Below are 21,418 nucleotides of genomic sequence, written 5' to 3'. Positions count from 1 at the left end.
CTGGGAGAGCTGCTAACCCCTCCATATGCCCACTCATCTTCTGGTCCCTCTGCAATCCAGGCTGCCCAGGATGAGGGCGAGAGTCCTGCCTCCCTCTACCTGCTGCCATACTTCCAATTTCAAGGGGCGCGTAAGCAGGAGGCACCCTGGGTGCTCAACCTTGTGCGGCAGCTGAGTGCTTCAAAGTTATGAGCTTTGTCTTATGTGATTGTTAGGTCTGCCAGGGGCTTGGTGCATGCCCAGCACCTGCTGGGCAGCTCTGCCTGCTGTCTTGGAAGCCCCTGTCCCCTGTGCCATGAGGGGTGATCAGGGGGCTGCCTAGTGTGTACAGGTAGCTCTGCAGGAGCCATCCCCGGGATGGTGACACCGGACCTGGAGGGACCCTGCCACATGTTTTGTTCTCCAGAAGCAGTGCTGGGTGGAGAGGCCCAGCACTGGATGTGCCCCACAGGTGGCTCATGTCTGAGCTGTGTCTTTGCCCAAAGTGTTGGTGATGGCCCGTGCAGCAGGACAAATGCAGCTGGGGGCTGTCCCTCCACACTGTAAACATGCCATGCTCCTTAAACCTCCCAGGAGTCATTCTGAATTCTTTGTAAGGCAGTGAAAACCACTTGGCATTCAAGCCATGTGAATGACAACTAAAGGCTTTAAGTAGAACCAGATATGCTCAGGACTGGGTTCCATGCAGCAAAGTCCTATAGCTATTTTGCCACTGCTGATGCCCTTACTCACCTGATGCCCCATGCTATGTGAGGTCCTGCTCACTGGGCTTTCATTGGGAAATAGCTGTGGTCCTTCTCTGCCCTCCAGTACTATCTACATGTTGCTCCTCCCAGGTGCTCACTTCCAGTCCTGGACATCCTCCCTGGCTCAATTTCTGCCCATCCTCTCATCCAGGAGATTGTCGAAGGAAGGGACATTCCTGCCCAGTTACTCCTTCTGCTCCTGCCTCTGAGGGCATCCCTGCCAGGCTGCTCCCCTCTGCACACGCTGGGCTGGTCGTCCCTCAAGGAGCATCGCCCTCGTGCTAGCATCTCCCTTCACCTGGGGTTGGCAGCTCATGTCTGGAGTTGACAGTGACACAGAGTGACTCTGTAATGAGAGGTTTGTGCCAAACCCAACAGGGTTTTCATGCCTTCAAGACTGATCTTGTTTGCTCAGGCTTGGGCCCCTGTCTGTCTTAGCCTTATACCTTTCTTCCTACAACCTCTGGCTTGCTGTTGGCATTGAGAACACCTAGCAGCATGCTCCCTCCAGCATGCGAGAGATGTAGATAAAACTTGAACTTTAATCCCATGAAGAACTGATAGTGTGATTCAAGGCCAAAACAGCTTCTCTGGAGAAGGTAGTTATTTTGCCTACAAGAAACAACCTCTGATGATGTCAGTAAGTTGAGGTGGGAAAGGGCAAGGGCTTTTCTCTTTGAACAGGCTGGCTGAGTATGTCTGCAAGATGTGTTTCAGCCATGCTGAGGGAAGAATGGGAGCTGTGACACTTTAGGCAAAGTTGCTTATGCTGCTGCTCGGAGTGGAGTCCCTCAGCAGATCTTAATTACCTAAAGACCCGCTCCAGCTCAGTAGTTTTCTCTCCTTACTGATCTGGACATCTTTAAAAAGTTTAAGGCCTTTCATGGGCCCTTATGCAGTAAGTAAAAGAAAGTTTGCTTTCCTCGGATACTTCCTGGGAAGCCTTAAAGAAGAGGCCCATAGATCTCTTTGGTTTGAGAGACAAAAAGTTGGAAATTGGTGTTCTAGCCCAGCCAGAGCAGATGTGAGTGGATGCAAGAATTTCTTTGGCTTCTTCTGTCTACAGGAAGTCACACCAAGGGAATTTAAGTGCTTTCTCCCTGTAAAAATCTACCCAGGTTAACAAACTGTTGATCCTGAAGGGCTGGATAACACTTTACAAATGATGTGGCTTCTCAGATCACTTCCGCTTCCCACATGGAGTGATCGTATCTCTACAGGCAGCTTCATTCATGAACACCAGAACAATCCTTGGCACGACTCCTACCCAACTGTCTTTAGCTCTCTTAAAACGTGAGCCCCACAGCTTGAGCTCTGGCACTTCTGGAGTCTCATCTTGTGCCATGTGGATGCAGGAGTCGTGAGGATGCTGGTTCAGAGCAGGATCATCTTCTGACCCTGCAGTGTCCATGTGAAAGTCAGTCCAGAAGACAAATGTGCATGTTTCTGTGGTTCCTGTAAATTCTGTCTGCAGCTCTGACTGTCTTGTCCAGTGTTAGAAATAAACCATGCCCCCCCCCCGTTCATTTCCAGAGCTTTCAGGCTGCCTATTTCTAACTTTTTCTCTTTTGATGACTGTACTCTCCCATCTACCTAGACATGCAAAAGTTACATATTCCCAAAACCTTCCCTCCATGATGAGTAAATATGCTTGGAAAGCAACCTGCAGCTTGTTATTCCTTCGCATTATAGATGTGTAAATACGAGATATGACCAGAGGAAGCAGGACTAGCTGCCTGCTTGGGCATTGCGGAGCACCTCTTGGAGGCACAGCGCTGTCTCTGATAGCTGTATGTTGGCAGTGATGCCTACTTGAAAACACATGAGGGAGAGGCGGGAAGGGTGTTGTATATACAAAGGCAATCAAAAATCTATTGTAGCAAAGTGCTGGAATTAACCTCCATGGAAATGATTTGAGCGTCCTGGAGTTAGTCTAGCACTGTGCATGTCAAGCAGGCACAAATTTCATAGCACTGGAGAGTCTCCAGACCCTGGAGTTGCTGTGTCAGAGGCAGATAACAAATGTGGGACTGCAGTGCTTGCAAAGGAAGAGCAAGCTGGGGAGTGGTTGATGCGGCTGCTGCCGTCCCTCCTGGAGTGGGGTTGAGCAATGAGCAGCAGTTAGGTGGAGAATGAAGCGTTGTCTTCGGCTGAAGTAGCTCAGAACACTTGTGGAGGCGAGATGCTATGACCGAAGTTGGAATCAGGCCTGATTTACACCCCAATACCACAAAATGCCATGCGATCTTTAATGATTGCACGCCACCAGCCTGCAATTGCTCTCAGGAGAAAAATGGTTCCTCTGAGCGCTGTGCCAGGAACCCAGCATAATGCCAGTTCAAAAGGGAGATAGTCCCTAAAGGATCACTCACACTGCAGCATTCACATAGTCCTTGGGGGTTTCTTTTCCAAGCACTTAAACAACTCAGTCCTTGTCCCATTGGTTTTGATCTCAGCTGCTGGTCCATCTGGAAGGAAATATCAGATGCTGCAGGAAATAATTTTACGGGTGACTCAGAGGTGCTGGCTGCAGAGGGATCTCAGCTTCTCTCTCCTAACCACGCTGCTTTGTCTCTCTGCTTAGGCCAAATATCTGCGGCAGACAGTGTTGCCCAGGATGGACCACGGCTCCTGGCACAAACCACTGCATCAAACGTGAGTATGACAGTCTCAGCTGGCACAGGTCTCGTGATGCACCCCTAAAAAGTGCCCGAGTACCTATGTGATCCTGTACACGTGCCCTGTGCTGTGCCAAGGCAGGAGGTGGACCATGGGGTCCCCAGAGGCAGCGCTGCAGCCTCCCCATGGGGCTGTAGGGATGTGGGTCAGTTCTCCCCAACTGCTGGCGAAGTCTGAGCATGCTGAATAATTATGGCTTTACTTTATTATTGTTATTAGTGTCCATCCCAAGCAGGGTCTTGTTGGGACAGGGTATTGCAACAGCACATATATGGGCAAGTTTCAAGCCCTGGGCCCTCATCGTCCTGCTTGAATCATAGAATCATAGGTTTGTAGAATTATTAAGGTTGGAAAAGACCTCTAAGATCATCAAGTCCAACCATCAACTGAACACCACCATGCCTCCTAAATCATGCCCTGAAGTGCCACGTCTACACATTTTTTTTTACACCTCCGGGGGTGGTGCAAAAGGCAGGTCTGTGAAAGTCCCAGCAGGTGAGAACTGGCAGAGTCAGGCTGTTCTCATGTGGGCGAGTGTTGCTGATGCTGAGGGGGAAATCAGGGCTGCAAATTACCTGAGTGCTATTAAGGAAAACAATTAATGGGGTTGACACAACAGCTGGGATATGTGGGGCTGAAGCGTGCTGCAGCACGTGGGATGAGTAAAATGGCAGGGGGCTGCAGGGCACTCCTGCAGTGCAGTAACTGCCTGGCCAGGACCCTCCTGCCTGCCCAGAGAGGGGTTAATAAGGGCTCTGCTCCTCCAGACTGCCCTGCCACAGCTCTTGGGGCTGAGATCATTTTGGGCTCCCCAACACAGCACTGGAAGGGAAGAGGTTTGGGCAGGCACCAGTGCAATGCACGCCAGAGACAGCTGCACTGTCGTCTCCATCCCCAACAGCTCTGCAACCACAGCCCAGCCCTGCTGTAATCCCTGTCCCTAAACAACGGGGCTACACCTCCCAGCCCACCCATGAGTCTCTCTAGTGGACTGCCAGCCCCATGCACCTGCCCAGTCCTGGGGAGGCAAGGGGCTGCCTGCAGCGCCCAGGCAGCTCAGAGGGCAGGGAGCACACAGGCAGCAGGCAGGCTTTCTGGATGGGAACGCCCTGCCCAGAATAGCCCAGAGCATCTGCCTTCACTCGAGTGGCAGCAGCTGCCCAGATGTTTAGCGGGGAAAGAGGCTCAGCTTTGTTTGCCACAGGATCTCACGGTGCTTCGGCCGTGCTGGGATAATTGCATTAGCGATTGCTGTTTGGGAGCAAGGGGCCAAGGGCTGACTCACCTCCCTCCTCCCTCTTCCCCCCCACCGCTGACAGAAGCCAAACGGTAGAGAGCGTGCTGTGCTGCCAGACAGCGTCTGTAAACAGAGCACGGGGCCAGCGATGGCAGCATCTTTCTCTCATTAGGGATTTTCATAGGAGCAGTAGATCTGGGCCTGCAGCCATGCAGGCTGTCTAGTGATTGCTCAGGTGCTGGGCCCTTGTTCCCAAGGATTCATTAAAAGGACACTGTCAACATGATCTGGCCTGACAGTGTCTCCCTGACTGGGGATGGTAAATCTCAGGCAGACCTTAGGTGGAGACTGGTGATGTGTAAACACAGTTTTGTTCCCAGCTACCTCCCTCACTGGGCTTTTCTGCTGGAGTTCAAGCTGTTGGGGACATTTGGCTATCTTTAAGGCTGCCAAGGCAAACTGGACAGCCTGTCCCAGTTAGTTTCTGCACTGTAATACTGTTTAATGTCTGATCCTGTGGTCTTTGATATGGAGCATATCAGGGAAGTTAGTGGGGTACAAAAGCAGCCAGAAGGAATCTCTTTGTGAAGTGAAGCAGGGAAGAAGCTGGCATTTGGGTCTTGGGCAGGACCTTGGTTTTGATGGGTCTGAGCCTGGGTGCAGGAGAGAAGATAGGTCAAATTGTTGTCTTCCTCTACTCCCAATCATCTACCAAGCCTGGTGAATTCTTCCTTCTCCACCCATGCTTTTCCAGGGACTTTCCTCTTGCAACATCTCTGTGTATGACTGAACTCAAGCCATAGGCAGGTTTCCCTAGCCTTTTGGTTTGATCCAGCTTCGAGGACCAAAGTGCAGTGAGGAGTTGGGGAGTTTTCAGAAAGTCAGTGACTGGGAGGATGAAAAAGAGAAACCTCTCTCTCAGGACACCGATGTTTCCTGGGAAAGTGGAATTGAGCTAAGGGAGTTTTAGGAGGAAGATCTCACCCGCTTACAATGGGATTGGTTTCTACCCACATGCTGCCAGGCCACCACTCTGAACTGCATACAGGACATCCTGTGGGGCTCCAGAGGTCTTTCTACAGGAGGGGACATTAGGGATAATGAGCTACATCTGAACTTGGGCCCAAGGAGTCTATCCAACCTCCTGCCTGTTGAACTTCATCCTGGGGTGAGACTTGGGGCTTTATGTCCTGGGTTCGGTGGAGAAGAAACCTGAACACACAAGCTGGCCAGAAGCCCCCTTGCACTGCCCATATTTCAGGGGCTGCAGTGTGCACTTTTTGATAATTTAGCTGCTGCCTGTTAGCTCATCACCATTCCCCTCTGCGTCAGAGCAGGGAAATCCTGTTGCTTGGCCTCCCAACGTTAGTTCATCAACCTCCACTTTCATCAACATTATTAACTATATTAACTATGGTACTCTGAAGCTTCCCAAGATAGTAGCCTGGGCTGGGCTGGTAATGCAGGGTGAGCTTTGTTCCCAAGAAACATTTTTAATCAGCATGTTGGGAAGGACTAAATAAATTCATGCACTTTATAATCTCCCACAGATTGTCTTGCGGTTAAGATACTGGATGAAGGTGCAGGGATTCCAGGATAACTGCTTGCTCTGTTGTGGTCTCACAGTGTGTCTTCAGACAGTCACATTAGCACCTGGGGTTTTTCCATATCTGCAAAATGGAGATGACATTCACATGCTTTATTCTTTTGTCTCTCTCCGGTACAGTGACTGTAGGGTTTTTTGAGCTCAGACTGTTATTCATTTAAGTTCTGTTTTCCTTCCTGTTATACCTGCATTGCTGTTGATCTCCCTGCCTGTCAGCCTGCACAAATCTCTCACTTGTGTTAAATTGTCCATCCCTTCTGGCTTTGCTAACAGAGTCAGAGCTTTAAGTTAGAACTGCGATTACATATTGCTCTGCATCAACAAGCAAACTTTTCCATGAGAAAGTGGACTATATCACCCCAATGGTACAAGTCCTTCAGCATCTTCCCAGTTTTTCTGTGGATACCAGATATATGCTGGAAATACAACACGGCAGAGAGAAAGCAGTCTCGGAGGTTCCTGGAGTGTGTGGGAGATAACTTCCTGACGCAGGTGGTAAGCGAGCCAACCAGGGGAGGTGCCCCGCTGGACCTGCTGTTTACGAACAAAGAAGGCCTGATGGGTGACGTGGTGGTTGGAGGCTGTCTTGGGCTCAGTGACCATGGCATGATAGAGTTCTGGATTCTTGGAGAAGTAAGGAAGAGGGTCAGCAAAACCACTACCCTGAACTTCAGAAGGGCAGACTTTGGATTGTTAAGGAGTCTGGTTAACAGAGTCCCTTGGGAGGCAGTCCTGAAGGGCAAAGGAGTCCAGGAAGGCTGGATGTTGTTAAGGGAGGAAGTCTCAAAGGCGCAGGAGCAGGCCATCCCCATGTGCCGTAGGTTGAGCACGTGGGGGAGAAGACCTGCTTGGCTGAATAGGGAGCTTTGGCTGGAACTCAAGAAAAAAGGAGGGCTTACTGCCTTTGGAAGAAGGGGCAGGTGACTCAGGAGGACTACAAGGATGTTGTGAGGTTATGCAGGGAAAAGATTAGGAAGGCAAAGGCCCAGCTGGAACTTAAACTGGCCGCCACCGTTAAACATAACAAAAAATGTTTTTATAAATACATCAGTGACAAAAGGAGGGCCATGGAGAATCTCCCTCCTTTGTTGGATGCGGAAGGTAACCTTGCCATGAAAGATGAGCATAAGGCTGAGGTACTTAATGCTTTCTTTGCCTCAGTCTTTAATAGTCAGACTGGTCATCCTTGGGGTCGTCAGGCCCCTGTGCTGGGAGATGGAGACAGTATGCAGAATGAAGTCCCAGTTGTTGAAGAGGTGGCAGTCACCGACCTGCTCCTTCACCTGGATGTTCACAAGTCCATGGGGCCAGATGGGATCCACCCGAGGATACTGAGGGAGCTGGCAGAGGAGCTCACCAAGCCACTCTCCGTCATTTGTCAGCAGTCCTGGTCAACCAGGGAGGTCCCAGATGACTGGAAACTAGAGAATGTGACGCCCCTCTACGAGAAGGGTCGGAAGGAGGATCTGGGGAACTACCGGCCTGTCAGCCTGACCTCAGTGCTGGGAACGGTCATGGAGCAGATCACCTTGAATGATATTATGCGGCATGTGCGGGACAACCAGGGGATCGAGCTCAGCCAGCATGGGTTTATGAAAGGGAGGTCATGCCTCACTAACCTGGTCTTCTATGATAAGGTGACCCGCTTAGTGGATGAGGGGAAGGCTGTGGACATTGTCTACTTGGACTTTGGGAAGGCCTTTGACACTGTCTCCCACAGCATTCTCCTGGAGAAGCTGGCTGCTCATGGCTTGGACAAGTGCACTCTGCACTGGGTTAAAAACTGGCTGGACGGCCGAGCCCAGAGAGTGGTGGTGAATGGAGTCAAATCCAGCTGGTGGCCGGTCATGAGTGGTGTTCCCCAGGGCTCAGTGTTGGGGCTGGTCCTGTTCAATATCTTCAATGATGATCTGGATGAGGGGATTGAGTGCACCCTCAGTAAGTTTGCAGATGACACCAAGCTGGGTGGAAGTGTCAATCTGCTGGAGGGCAGGAAGGCCCTACAGAGGGACCTGGACAGGCTGGATTGATGGGCTGGAGCCAACGGTATGAGATTCAACAAGGCTAAGTGCTGGGTCCTGCACTTGGGTCACAACAACCCCATGCAACACTACAGGCTTGGGGAGGAGTGGCTGGAGAGCTGCCTGGAGGAAAAGGATCTGGGGGTGTTGGTTGACAGGTGGCTGAACATGAGCCAGCAGTGTGCTCAGGTGGCCAAGAAGGACAACAGCATCCTGGCTTGTACCAGGAATAGTGTGGCCAGCAGGAGCAGGGAGGTGATAGTGCCCCTGTACTCGGCACTGGTGAGGCTGCACCTCGAGTACTGTGTTCATTTTTGGGCCCCTCACTACAAGTAGGACATGGAGGTGCTGGAGTGTGTCCAAAGAAGGGCAACGAAGGTGGTGAAGGGTCTAGAGACCAAGTCTTATGAGGAGCAGCTGAGGGCGCTGGGGTTGTTTAGTCTGGAGAAGAGGAGGCTGAGGGGAGACCTTATTGCTCTCTACAACTACCTGAAAGGAGGTTGTAATGAGGTGGGGGTTGGTCTCTTTTCCCTAGTAACAAGTGATAGGATGAGAGAAATTGGCCTCAAGCTGCTCCAGGGGAAGTTTAGGTTGGATATTAGTAAAAACTTCTTCACCGAAAGGGTTGTCAAACACTGGAACAGGCTGCCCAGGGAGGTGGTGGAGTCTCCATCCCTGGAGGTATTTAAAAGAAGGGTAGACATGGTGCTTGAGGATATGGTTTAGTGGTGGACTTGGCAGTGATAGGTTAGTGGTTGGACTTGATGATCTCAAGGGTCTTTTCCAACCTTAACGATTCTATGATTCTATGATTTAAATGGGTCTGAGCAGGGGCTGCTTACAGTAAATATCTACACCACTCTCCTAGACATGCAGAGCAGTAGGGGCACAGTAATTGAATGTCACCTTGCAAGTCATTGCTCAGTCCTGGGTGGGGTATGCCTGCAAAGCAATAGAAGGTTGGATTTGGTGACCTTCCCCTCTGACGGTCCTACCTGCCTGGCCTAGGTGGGCAGTCAGAGTCATGCCGCAGTCATCCCTGCAGTGTGACCTTGCAGGGAGGACTTAATGCACTGAAGACCAGACAGCACCAGACTTGATCTGTGAAGGCACTGCTAGATGCTCCTGAACAAACTAGCATTGCTACTAATGATATTTCAGCAGTGCTCCAAACTTATCCTTTTATTAAGAGTTTTGATATGAGTCTTTTTGCTTTCCCTAAAGCCCCAACTCCTGGGGCAGGTGGTTACATGAAACTACAGTGAGAAGAAATGAGTAGCTGTCATCTTAACAGAAACTGTTTATAGCCCCCACAGCTGGGGAGATATATCTCAGAGCAACCCCGGGCTCAGAAACTAGAAAGGGAAGAGAAAGATTCTAAATGTGTTGTGTTTTTTTAACAGTCTTGTTTCTTCCATCAGTGTTATGGTTTTGGGGGGCTGACTCGTGATTTCACACACTTTGGCATTGACAGTACTGCTGAACAATCTGCTGAACATCGCATAGCTGGTCTGAGTGAAAACCAGTGAGGTTTTAAAGCTCTTTCAAGTTCTTCCTGAGTCTGTAAAGGCAACCGGGAAGTGGATAAATCCTAGAGCTGGAATACTTCAGCTAGGGCAGCTCCCCTCCCATCCTGCGAGAAGGGACCAGAAGACTAACCCCATTCCCTTCTTCCTCTTCTCTACATCAGCTGCCTTAGGGGCTCTTTAGAGTGCCTGGTCGCTTATCACTGCTTTCCTGCTGAAGGGCACAGACTAATGTGACTGTGAACATTGTTAGTGGGAGAGGTTGTGAGAACCACTGTGATCCCAGGTCCTGGCATTGTGGCTCTGCAGTATTTCAGCACGTGAAGCGGTTGTTTTCAATGGCAAGCTTCCTGGTCTGGTGGCGTTTGTTAAAACAGGCATTTATTGGGAGATAACAGTAGGGACTGGCAGCCTATTTAAATCACAGCTGAGTTTTATATTATAAATTACATCAACTTTTGGAGTACCAGACTTCCCAGAGACAGTTAATTCCTGCCTGACTAGGACCTTGTCTCTGTTCCAGAGTCTGCAGTGGTGGCTGATTTATTTTACTGGGGGATTTCATCAAAACTTCTGGCTTTAACCTACACAGCCCTACGTGACTTGGGTTCTCCTTTTCCTTGAGATCTCCCTCTCTTCCTGAGTGTTAACATGGTAATAAAGGTCAAATGAAGCACTCCAGCCAACATATCCCTGATCTAGTTAGGAAAAGCTGATGGCAGGCCAGTTTTGAGGTTAGGGAAGGGTTGTGGGGGCTATACTGCTGTGAAAGGACCTCAGAGCCTATACAAGGACTTTCCTCACTTGGCAACAGCGGGATGATGTATGGATGGCACAGGAGGCTAGAGCTCTCTGTATGTTTGTTGCCCAGAAGCAGCATTTCTTGCAAGTGTGCTTGGATCTCACAGGGATGGAGAGCACAGCCAGAGAGGAAGGGATGTGCTTATGAAACCCAGCAGCTGCATGCGAAGGTGGTGGGATGTCAGATGCTTCTGCAGCCTTGCTGGTGTAGTCCTGGGAAAGGGGCCCTCAGCAGAAGTAGTGGCTGCATATTTCAACCCATCCACAGGGTTCCCATGTAGCTGGAGGTTCATGTCCACCTTGTGTTATTTGTTAAGTTTTCACTACCCTTCAGCCAGGTGGCCCCTTCCTTCTTTGAGGGAAGACACTGTTTTCCAGTGCCTTTTCAATTACTCTTACTAAGAACAAGCAGCCTGGTCCTACCTGAGTGAGCTGTGGTTTCCTGGCTCTTGCTGGCTGGGCTATGAACCCAATTTGGCATCTGTTGACTTGGGAAGTGTTAGGGTCCGGTGTATAATTAATAGCCCTTTCCTCCTGGGGTGCAGACTGAAGCTGATGTGCTGTAATTAGGAACACACACAGGCTCAGAGGGTGATTTGGGCATGAAGTTAATGAACTGTAAGTTCCCGTAGCTGCAGAGGAATTTGAGCACGGTGACTCCAAAATCAGCTGCAAAGGAAGAGCTGGAAAACTCTAGAGGGGACATTCAGGGGCACCATATAGATCAGACCCCAAAATGGACTAAAGTAGCAAGGTAGCATGCACACTACTCAGAGACTGCAATAGTGCATTGTCATCTGTCTTCTTGTCTGGCAGTCATCCTCGCCTTGTTCTGGGATTGAGGTCCTCCTCCTGCTTGGAGAGCTACGGGCAGTGCTGGAGGCTGTGTGCTCTCTGCAGACCATGCTGCAGAGCAGCCCTGCAGAGAGGGACCTGGGGGTTCTGCCTGATGGCAAGTTGAACATGAGCCAACAGTGTGCCCTGGCAGCCAAGAGGGCCAACCACGTCCTGGGGCGCATCAAGCACTGCATTGCAGCCGGTTGAGGGAGGTGATTGTCCCGCTCTACTCTGTGCTGGTGCGGCCTCACCTCGAGTGCTGCGTGCAGTTTTGGGTGCCACAGTACATTAAGGATATAAAGCTACTAGAGAGTGTCCAGGGGAGGGTCATGAAGTTGGTGAAGGGTTTAGAGGAGAAGCCGTATGAGGAGCAGCTAAAGCCACTTGGTTAGTTCAGCCTAGAGAAGAGGAGACTGAGGGGAGACCTCATTGCAGTCTGTAGCTTCCTCACCAGGGGAGGAGGGGCAGGCACTGACCTCTTCTCTCTGGTGACCAACAATAGGACCCGAGGGAATGGCAGGAAGATGTGCCAGGGGAGGTTTAGGTTGGATATTTGGCAAAGGTTCTTCACCCAGAGGGTGGTGGAGCACTGGAACAGGCTCCTTGGGAAAGCAGTCATGGCACCAAGCCTGGCAATATTCAAGAAGCACTTGGACAATGCCCTCAGATATATGGTGTGAATGTGGGGGTTGCCCTGTACAGGGGAAGGAGTTGGACTTGATGATCCTTGTGGGTCCCTTCCAACTCAGGACATGATTCTATGGTTCTATGCTAATTTTTGAGCTTTCTGAAGTGAGTATTGCTAGACAAGAGCTCTGCAGAGACCAGTGGGGAGAAGTGGGAACAGAAACAAGCCTCTGATGGAAGTGATCTTGTGTTAGGGGTCCATGGCAGCAGTAACACTGAGACTTTGAAGGCCACCTGCCTGCAGAGAAGACATGGGGCAACCCTGGTTGTGCTGCCCCAGCTGGGTTCCACCACCATGGATGTGAGCACACTGCTGGGAGCATTGTGTCCGCTAACCACCTTTCTGTGTCTCCCCAGCTGTCTGTGACCCACCATGCCAGAACAAGGGCTCCTGCAGCCGTCCCCAGGTCTGTACCTGTCGCTCGGGCTTCCAGGGCTCCCGGTGTGAAGAAGTCGTTCCTGAGCAGGAGTACCACCCGCCCAGTGCAGCCGCTGCCTTCCAGCCCCCTGCAAGTTCCCTCCGGAGGAGGACCAGCATGGCAGGGCGGGACGCCTCCCTGCGAGGGGCTCAGGCACCTGTCCCACGGCACGTCCTGGCTGCGTAAGTCAAGCCTGGTTTCTGTCAGGGAGATCTCCCAAACCCACAGGCAGCTAACGCCGCGCTCAGTTGGCCACAGCCTCTGCTTTGTGAGACCAGGCAGCTTGGCTCCCAGTGGAGGCTCCAGCCCGGGCTGTGGGAGATGACAGAAGGGGGCCAGGCCCTGCTTTCCTTCCAAGGGGCTCGGTTTTGCCCCAGCACTGTGCCATGATCCCTGGGCACATGCAGGAATGGGGCAGGCTAGTGGCAGTTCCACAGTGAAGGATGACCATGAAGGTCAGCAGTTTGCCCTTGTCCAGTTGATAAGCAACATTAGCGGTAGCAGCAGGTTTGACAGAGGTGTGGGGGTTAAATCCCTTTCCCAAGAGAATGTGTTTAGAGCAGTATGTCCAGATAGTATTCACAGGAGGGTACATAGATATGAGGTGTGCTATTAAAATGCTGGTATGAGCAAAGTGATGATACTCGGAAATGTCTCCTGGCAGACTCTAGGCATTATTGAGCCATTTGTTCCATATTTCTGTGTTACCCTGCTATGGTGTGGGTCACTTTGGTACCCAGGCAGGCATACCTACGGTATATATACCCTCTATATTGGGTATGGAAACAAAGATGCAGCTGCTGGAGATCACAGAGGTCTGTGCAGGAGAGACTCTTGAGGAGCGTGTTAATCTCAGAATGACAGCTGTCGCATCACCTGATCATTTTGGGTGAGGAAGAGCTTACGCTTCAGCCCATTTGCCTCAGGTCGGTGCTGAGGTGCTCTCATACCTGAGCTGCAACTCCTCTACACTTTGTGTTAGACTGCACCACCCCTAAAGGCCCATGTTTTTCTTGCTGCTACTAACCCAATTGCTGGGCCAGAAAGACTGGTTTTGTTGGTAGCCACCACAGCAGAGACTTTGCACATGGCTTCCAGCAGAAGTCCCTCAATTGTGGTCAAGAAGACTTTACAGCAAATTACAGGTGCCTAACCAGGAGGTAACTTCAGTTTCTCCTTTTCTTCTCTAGGCTATTCTGTCCTTCTCTGTCAACATCTCTTAGAGCTGCCCAAGGAGAGGGCAGGTCTGCCTTTGTTTTTCTGTATTTCTGCAGGTTGTATTTAAAGTGTCTGTTGCACTTAAAGTAGCTGTTGCTTTTCTGTCTCTTCTGAAGTAGACACAATGCATGGGCTGGAGACATTTCTAGGCATTTCTACTCTCAGGAGTCTACAGTTTTGGAGGGGCTCAAATGACTGCCGGGGTATTGACTGACACAAAGTAGTTCACTGAAGCTGGCATTTCTTGGTGCCCAAATGAAAAGACTATCTGATGGGAACAAAATTCAGGCAAGGCAGAGGTGATGCTGGCAGGCAGAGGTGGCCAAGCCCCTGTTATCGCTGCCCCGAGAGAGGCTCGGTGCCCAAGCAAGCACACAGCCCTCGCATGTGCCTGCAATCCTGGTCATTGCTAAGTTCCCCCCACCAATGACCACCTCCTACCCCGCCATGCCACTGCTCTGTGCACAAGGACTGGAGGGGAGGGAGAGCGGTGCCCTCGGAGATACAGCACCTGTTGAAGGCTTTCCCAGTAAGGAACATGACCTCAAGCTCTGTGCAGAGGACAGGGGGCTCTGCAGGCACTAGCAGAGCATTCCTGTCCAGACAGTCAGACAGAGCGTCTAGGGGTCGCTGAGCTGGGATTGCTGAATGCCCGGCTGCCTGCCGTACCTTAAATCCTCTGGCACTGTCCCAAGGAAATAGGACTCCATTAAGGGCTGTGCAATGCCCTTCCTCGTTCCCTCCCCATGGAGGCCATAGGACATTGCCTTATCCCACAAGGTTCTGCAAGACTATTTGACATTTGTCCTTGGTGATGGCCGCAGGTAGGACCCTGGGGCACAGCCACCACTGACTGCCTTCTAGAGCCCGCCTGTGCTGTGCTTTTCCTGCCCGGGCAATGCATAGTGGTCCTGTGCAGGCAGGTGTGGGGCTGCCTGCACCCTGGCATCAGTCTGCATCGAAACACAACACTTCAACCCGAGTGTTTTTCTGTACACTTCAGTTGCTTGGGTTTTGTCTATGGACCATATAACATATGGCAGACAACTGACATGTCCTAAAAGTCTTGCTGCTGTTAGATGGGTCATTTCCCAAATATTTTTGACTGTCCCCTTCAGCCTGCCAACTTCTGGGCTAGCTGCGGAGCCTGTAAGAATGAGTTTTCTACAGTCAAAGACTCGCTCCTGCTGCTATTGCACCCAGCCTTTCCCTCCCACTGCTTGCCTTGCACTGGCATCGGTGTTCATCTGGCCCCCGGGTAAGTTGGCTCACCAAAAAACTGGCATAGCAGAATTAAGGATAATTTTCTGCTACTTCAATGGGCTAAACTGACTTATTGAAAAATTCTGTGAGGACCAGGATTGGACAGAATTGCAAGGCTAACATTGTGAAGGGAGGAAAGGGGTGGACCCCCCTTTTTGTGAAAGTCACTTATTGGTCATTTGTCTAATGAAACCATGCTCTCAGACTTGTGTGAACTTGGAGCCTGCTTCTTGCAGTTACATCATCTGTTGTACCACTAAAGTAATTTCTGTGCTTCTGCATCAGGCTTTCTCCATGCAATTGGGCTGTAGCAGCGAAAACAAGAAGCATATTGGCCTTTGCAGAACGAGGTAGATCTTGCTCATATTTGCAAGTACAAGGATCAGTTCTTAAGTCACTGCAAATTTGGAGTCACCTTCACTGGAGTTCAGTTCATTGTCAAGTCTGAGAGGAACAGCTTGGGTTTTCCAGTCCTTGGTCTCCTCCTGGATAAGGATGGGTTGAGCTGGTGGGACACTGACTTTTTCTAGTGAGCCCACCATGATCCCACAGCAGCTGGCTTGCTTGTCTGATTTGTTGATAAGGAAGAGGTTGAAGAAGCTCTTGGGCTTCTCAGTGGACAGAGGACACCGGTGGTTCCAGGTCAGTGGTTGTGAGAAGACTGAGAGATCCAGGAAAAACAGCCAGTCCCCAACTTCCCTGCACATTTGCATTGCTAACAAAGAGGAGTTGTGCAAGAGTGGGATCGTATAGGCCTCTAAGCCTCATCTTGATGTGCCAAGACAGGACATCAATCCTCCCATGAGTGAATTTCCGTTCTCCTTTAGTTTATTTGTGTGTATATTGGCTTTATTTGTGTTTGTTTGTACGGAGGTAGCAATCAGAAGCTCTGAAGTCATGCACTAGAACAATGCTCTATTAGATGCCATATAAGCATGCAACAAAATCCATTAATCCTCCCCAGAGACCTGCTTGGTAAGCAGAGATGGGGCTGATTTTGATTTCAGTGTATTCTGAAGCGAGTCTTCAGAGAGAGTTAGGAGATCAGCCTCCTAGGTTATTCAGGAACTGCCTAGACCAAAATATTCCTCACTTGCCTGAGTGGTGGGACTGCTTTAAAATGATTTCTTATCCTCAGATAGTTGGACTTGCTGCTTATGATGACTGCCACTTCACTGTAGAGAGTAGTGTGCTCTGGAGGTAGGAAGAGTCTGGAGGAGCCTATAAAGCCTTGATGAAAAGCATGATGAGGCAGCTGCCTGTTTTCATGGCCCTGTTTCTGACAGATGTGCTCAGGCTCTCCAGAGTTCATGCCTGGAAGCAGAAGCAGTGAAGCCTTCTGCGGCTTCCCTGCCAGGAGAGCCCAGGAAGCACGACTGTGACAGCAGGAGTTAAGTTACTGTCAGTCTTCTGCCTTCAGCCTTGGTGAGAAGTAGCAGCTCCTTGACCAACAGAGTTGTCCCAGTCATACATAACTGGTTGTACTGGTTGGTTTGTATTCGCACCTGGCAGATGTGAAGGTTAGCAAATAGATCTGTGGGCATTCCCAGTGTAGCTGTCATAATCCATTTCTGGGCATGCTGGCAGTCCTAGGAAGATGGGGATGTGGATGTCAGCCTGAGCATTGTGCTAAGCACAGGTGTCAGTGCTGCCATGTCACGTGTAGCCATTGGTGCTTCTGTTTGGAGGGGTACCACAGAAGAATCACTGCATCTTTGGCTTGCCCATATGGTACACATTATCTCTTCTTCCTGGGACTAAAGGAGATGTACCCAGCCTTATCTGAGCTCAGCACTTGCCCAGGGGAAGATATGGCTGGGAGAAGGGCAGCTCTGGGTTTATTTTGCTGACACCAGAGCTGGTGATGCTCAAGATTTTATCCCTTAAAATACAGGCTGAGCAATGAGTACCACTTCCCAAGTCCCTTCAGCAGGCCACGGCTCAGCAGAGGTTTAGAGCCGGGTATCTGAGGGAGCCTGTGGGGGCTTGTTAGCTGCTGCAGAAGCTGGAGGGTCCTGGTGCTGTGCTGCTTGGAACAGGGAGTGCTCTGGAGAGCAAAATCCTGGGGGAGTTAGAGGCCTTCTCGGCATGGACTAGCTGAAAACCCTCCCTCTTCTTGATCTCAACCTGAATCTCTGCCCGGAGAAGCAAAGCCCCGACGGATGATTTTGCGGGTGGAGCTGCACCTCAGCCCAGAAGCTGAGCTAAATGGAAACAGCTTTGTTTTCCTAAGGCTGGATTACCATCAGAATTCCTGTTTATTTAGCAGGGACTGGAAAGGGCCTGTACCCCTGCCCCTCACCATTGGGATGGACAGCCAGCTGCCTCTGACTCTGGGCAGCATGCAAAGAGGGTCCTGCTGCTGCCACTCGCGAAGGTCCCTCCTGTGGGAGTGCTGGGCATAAATCTGTAACCAGCATCTACGCAAGGGGAGCTGGGCTGCCCAGATGGGATGTGTGTGCTGGAGGAGAGCTTTCCTGGGAAGCAAAGCATCCTTCCTCTTTACTGAAAAGAAGGGATGACTGGGACCTGCAAAGCATTTTCCCAGCAACCCAGGCAAGGGAAAAGGACTTAGCTGTGGTACAAGGTGCTGAGACACTGTGCAGACAGCTTAATGCAGCTAAGCTCTTGAGGGCAGGGAGCTTCCTCTGAGAGGGCTCTGTTTAGGCAAGGCAGTTGCTGGGAGTTGCCTGGTGTTTTCAGGATGCAAAAGGAAGAAGGCTGAGTTGTGGCATGCCCACCCCACTGACTCCTGATCTCAGAGCCTCCTCTCCAGCACCCTGGAGGAAACGTCTCCTCCCTTCCTGACAAGAGGAAGCCCTTGAGGAGTTGTGGCAAGCGCTCCTGGCCTGGGGACACTGGGAACCTGATGCCAGCATGGAGGGTCTGCCAAAATCTCTGTTCTCTCTCCTGGAAGTGAAGGATGAGAATATCAGGGAGCAAGCAGAAGGCAGGATCTTGGGTGTGCAGCAGAGGTTGATGCATGGAGAAAGTATATTTCTCCCCTTTTGAAAATTGGCTGAAACCAGCTCCCATTCTGGCGGCAGTCAAATGTCTAGCACAGTCTTTTGCAGAGGAGAGTGGAGCCCATGGGAGAGCGTTCAGCTGTCCACCCTGAGGGTGGCCACTGAAAACATGACATTGAAAACTCTGACTTGGCAAAATCAGCTTGATTAGCTTGTTTTTATTGAGGACTAGCAGATAAAATGAAAGTTCATTGCAAGATCACTTGCTTTTTAAAGATACTGCTCCAAACAGAGACAGATTTGTCTTAATTGTTAAAGCAGGATCTGAAGCCTCCTGTCTTGCCAGCTGTGAACTTTCCATGTTTACGAGGAAATGGGGAGCTTACCTGGGTTGTTGCTGAATGTCCAGGACACTTTGTCCACAATATGTATAGTGCTAGGAGAAGGTCTGTACTAGCCATGCACCCGCTGATTACACCTCCTGCTCTTCCGCTCACTTACAACTGTCACTCACTTTACATTTACAAGGATTACAATTTATTAATACCCAAATAGCAGAGAAAATAAAAGCTGCCCCTGGCTGAGAAACCCCTCTGTGTAAGGGCATTCCCATGGCATGGGCTATGGCAGGTTTCCTGCTTTCCTTGGGATGGGACCAGCCCAGGAGATCCATAACCTAGTTCAACTGATGTTGAATTCCTGGGGTAAAACACTGGTGCCGACCTGCCTTCCACCACTGCAGCATGTATATGCATATTTTCCCAGTGCAGATAAGCCCTAATTGCATCTTTCTAAGGTACTTTCCTTTGGCAATATAGTTTTCACAAGGTGGCCAAGCATTTACGTTCCTTGATCCAGAGCCAATTTTAGTAGATATCTGAGACCTTGTTAAAAAATTGAAATTAAAAAGCCAGTGCCAGTCCGTGTGAGAATATGTGAAAAGAGATTCCATTCAGGGCAATGCGATCTCCATAAGCTCCAGATCTCAGTCCCTCTCCTGCTTTGACATAGTTGAAAGCCTTTGGCAAGCTGGCTGGGAAGCCTAAAGGAAAAACTCAAGCTACCCAAGAGGAGTATAAATGTCATTTTTCTTATATAAAAATACTTCTATTTTTAAATTACTTGATATACCTTCTCTAGCCTGGCACCAGATACAGTTGCTCTACTTTCTAGTGTTTTAAAGCTGTCAGCACCATTCTGGTTTATGTGTTTTATGTATTTACTTTCTAGAAGGTTGCATATGCTTCAGAGCAGCAGGAGGATAGCTAGCTTTGCAGGCTCCTTTTAAATGCCAAATATGGTCTTTACATTAGGCCTGGTTCTTCTGCACCTCCTTGGGAGCCGTTCCTATAGCTTAATTCAGCCTCTAGGCTTTGGGAGAAAATGTTCAAATGCACTTTTCCTTCTAACTGAAAGAAAAATGCTGCTACTGTCAGCTTAGTCTGAGACTACATGCAAGAGAGCAAGGTGTAGGGCAAATGCATTGTACATGTGGTAGGTGAGGTAGTACAGCAAATCCAGTTTATAGCCTATTTTATATACTGTACGTATATCAGTTGGGACATTCATGACAATACCATTTATACAGCAGTTGTATATTAAAAAAAAAGATGTTAGAAGAGCGCTAAGACCTCATGATCAAATGCTGGAGAGTTTTTCCCTAATGCCTGAATTAGGATTGTCGTCCAGCTTGCTTTGAGCTCCCTTGTGCATATGGATTACGCTGCAGTTTCTCATACCTGTTGTCTGCTGCCTTATTTGGTTTAAGCTGGTACTTAAGCAAAATCAAAGCTGTTCTCTTTGGTTTTGAGTGTTTTCCATAAATCCCCGGGTGCTGGCAGGACACAAGGGATGAATTGAAGCTGGCTTGGTACAAGGAGCAGCTGAAACAGAGATGTAGAAGTCTCCATATAAAATATGCTCATTCTCCTCTCCTTTCTTCAGAAGCACCCTGAGAATTGCTGCCCTGAATGCCTGGTGCTGGATGGGATTGGTACCCAGCTTTCTGCAGCAACCCATTTTTGTCTTACTTGCATGGAGGCTCTCTTCAGGGACATGCAGAAGCTAAACATATAGGCAGGAACTAAGAAGAGATTCAGGCTGGAAAAATATTATCTATTACAGCTGAAGGAAGAAAATTCTCCATGGGAGGAAGAAATCTGGAAGAAGGAGAGGCTGAGATTTTGCAGACTAGGAGTGAACAGCAAATTAGGCAGCAAAGAGTAATGCAGAGTGGCCATGTATGAGAGACTGCTGCTTAGGACTTTGGAGGCAAAAGGCCCGAGTCACACGGACTTTTTTCCTGCGCACCCTGGGGTCCTGCACTGAGTCAAGGTGTTCTTTATTGCCAGAAAAGATCTTGACAAATTGGAAGGAATTCTGAGAACTACAAAAGGAGGGAGGGAGGGAGCTGAGGGGGATGGTTAACAGACCGACATCTGCAAAACAGCCAAACACTGGCCTTGGAGGATGGGGAGCATTACTTGGAGGCTGAGGCTATCTGGAGGGGGCATATGGGGCGTATTAGATTTCCTGTAGCCTTGGCAGGGTGGCCATGCTAATTTTTCAGCTACAAGGCTTTCTACAACAGGAAAGTGCCAAACTCTTCCAGGGATGTAATGAGAGGTTGGTAATGACAGGTTGGTAACGACACTGGAGCTCTGCCTCCTCCATTGCTTCGGAGCTGCTCTGCTGAGGAGCTGGAGCCCAGGCGCTGCCAAGGCAGGCACAGCCCTTCTGTCTGCTCCAGAGCCCTTCCCACCGGGGATGCCATAAAACCTGCTACTCCCTGCTGGTCCTTGGTGTGGATGCTGAAGGCCATGTGGGAAGGTTGTGAGAACAGATTCATGGTCACAGTACCCCTGGAAGCACTGGCTTTGCCACCAGGCATCATGCATACGTGGCCAGAAACGCTCCTGCTCCCCAGCCAGGCTCTAGCATTCTGGCTACTGAGCACCTGGAGGGATAGAGCCAGTGCAGAACAGTACAAAATAAAATCACTGGGATGCTTGTTCCCTGATGCCTGGCAGGGCTGAGACTTCGAGAGTGGGCAGCAAAGTGTCACATCCCAACGCAGCTCTCGTGGCTGGAGTGCTGCAGGTGAGAGAGTCCTATGTGTTGCAAGGGATGGAGAGATGTGAGGAGACCTAACTACATTGAGCTAATAGACGCAAAGGCCAGGTGCCCTGTTGGGTGTTCAACCATTATTTTAGATTAAAATATGTCTTAGATCCACAGTGTTCCAAGGGTGAGTGGGAGACTTCCCAGCACATCCTGCTGTAGATAAAGAGCCTCTCCTTCTCGATAAAAGGACTATACACATCTTTCCATGCTGTTGCTCTCATGCCTTCTGTGTGTGTGTGTGTGTGTGCAGCTGCAAGCTCTTCACCCAACTCACACGCCTGGGATGAGA

General features: G+C 50.1%; 1 protein-coding gene across 5 annotated transcripts in view; it reads left to right on the top strand.

Moving 5' to 3' along the window:
• LTBP2 (latent transforming growth factor beta binding protein 2) overlaps nt 1-21,418 on the top strand; it is a 75,078-nt gene that overhangs the window by 5,855 nt on the left and 47,805 nt on the right. For all 5 annotated transcript variants that reach the window (XM_064460377.1, XM_064460374.1, XM_064460375.1 and 2 more), the window contains exons 2-3: nt 3,331-3,401; nt 12,498-12,741. In XM_064460377.1, the coding sequence (XP_064316447.1) occupies nt 3,331-3,401; nt 12,498-12,741 (315 nt within the window). The remainder of the gene's footprint in view (nt 1-3,330; nt 3,402-12,497; nt 12,742-21,418) is intronic.

This window comes from Phalacrocorax carbo, chromosome 9 (assembly GCF_963921805.1).
Source record: "Phalacrocorax carbo chromosome 9, bPhaCar2.1, whole genome shotgun sequence".
In the NCBI taxonomy this organism is placed as follows: domain Eukaryota; kingdom Metazoa; phylum Chordata; class Aves; order Suliformes; family Phalacrocoracidae; genus Phalacrocorax; species Phalacrocorax carbo.
The sequence above is the reverse complement of the archived record's forward strand: the minus strand, read 5'-3'. Positions and strand labels throughout refer to the sequence as shown.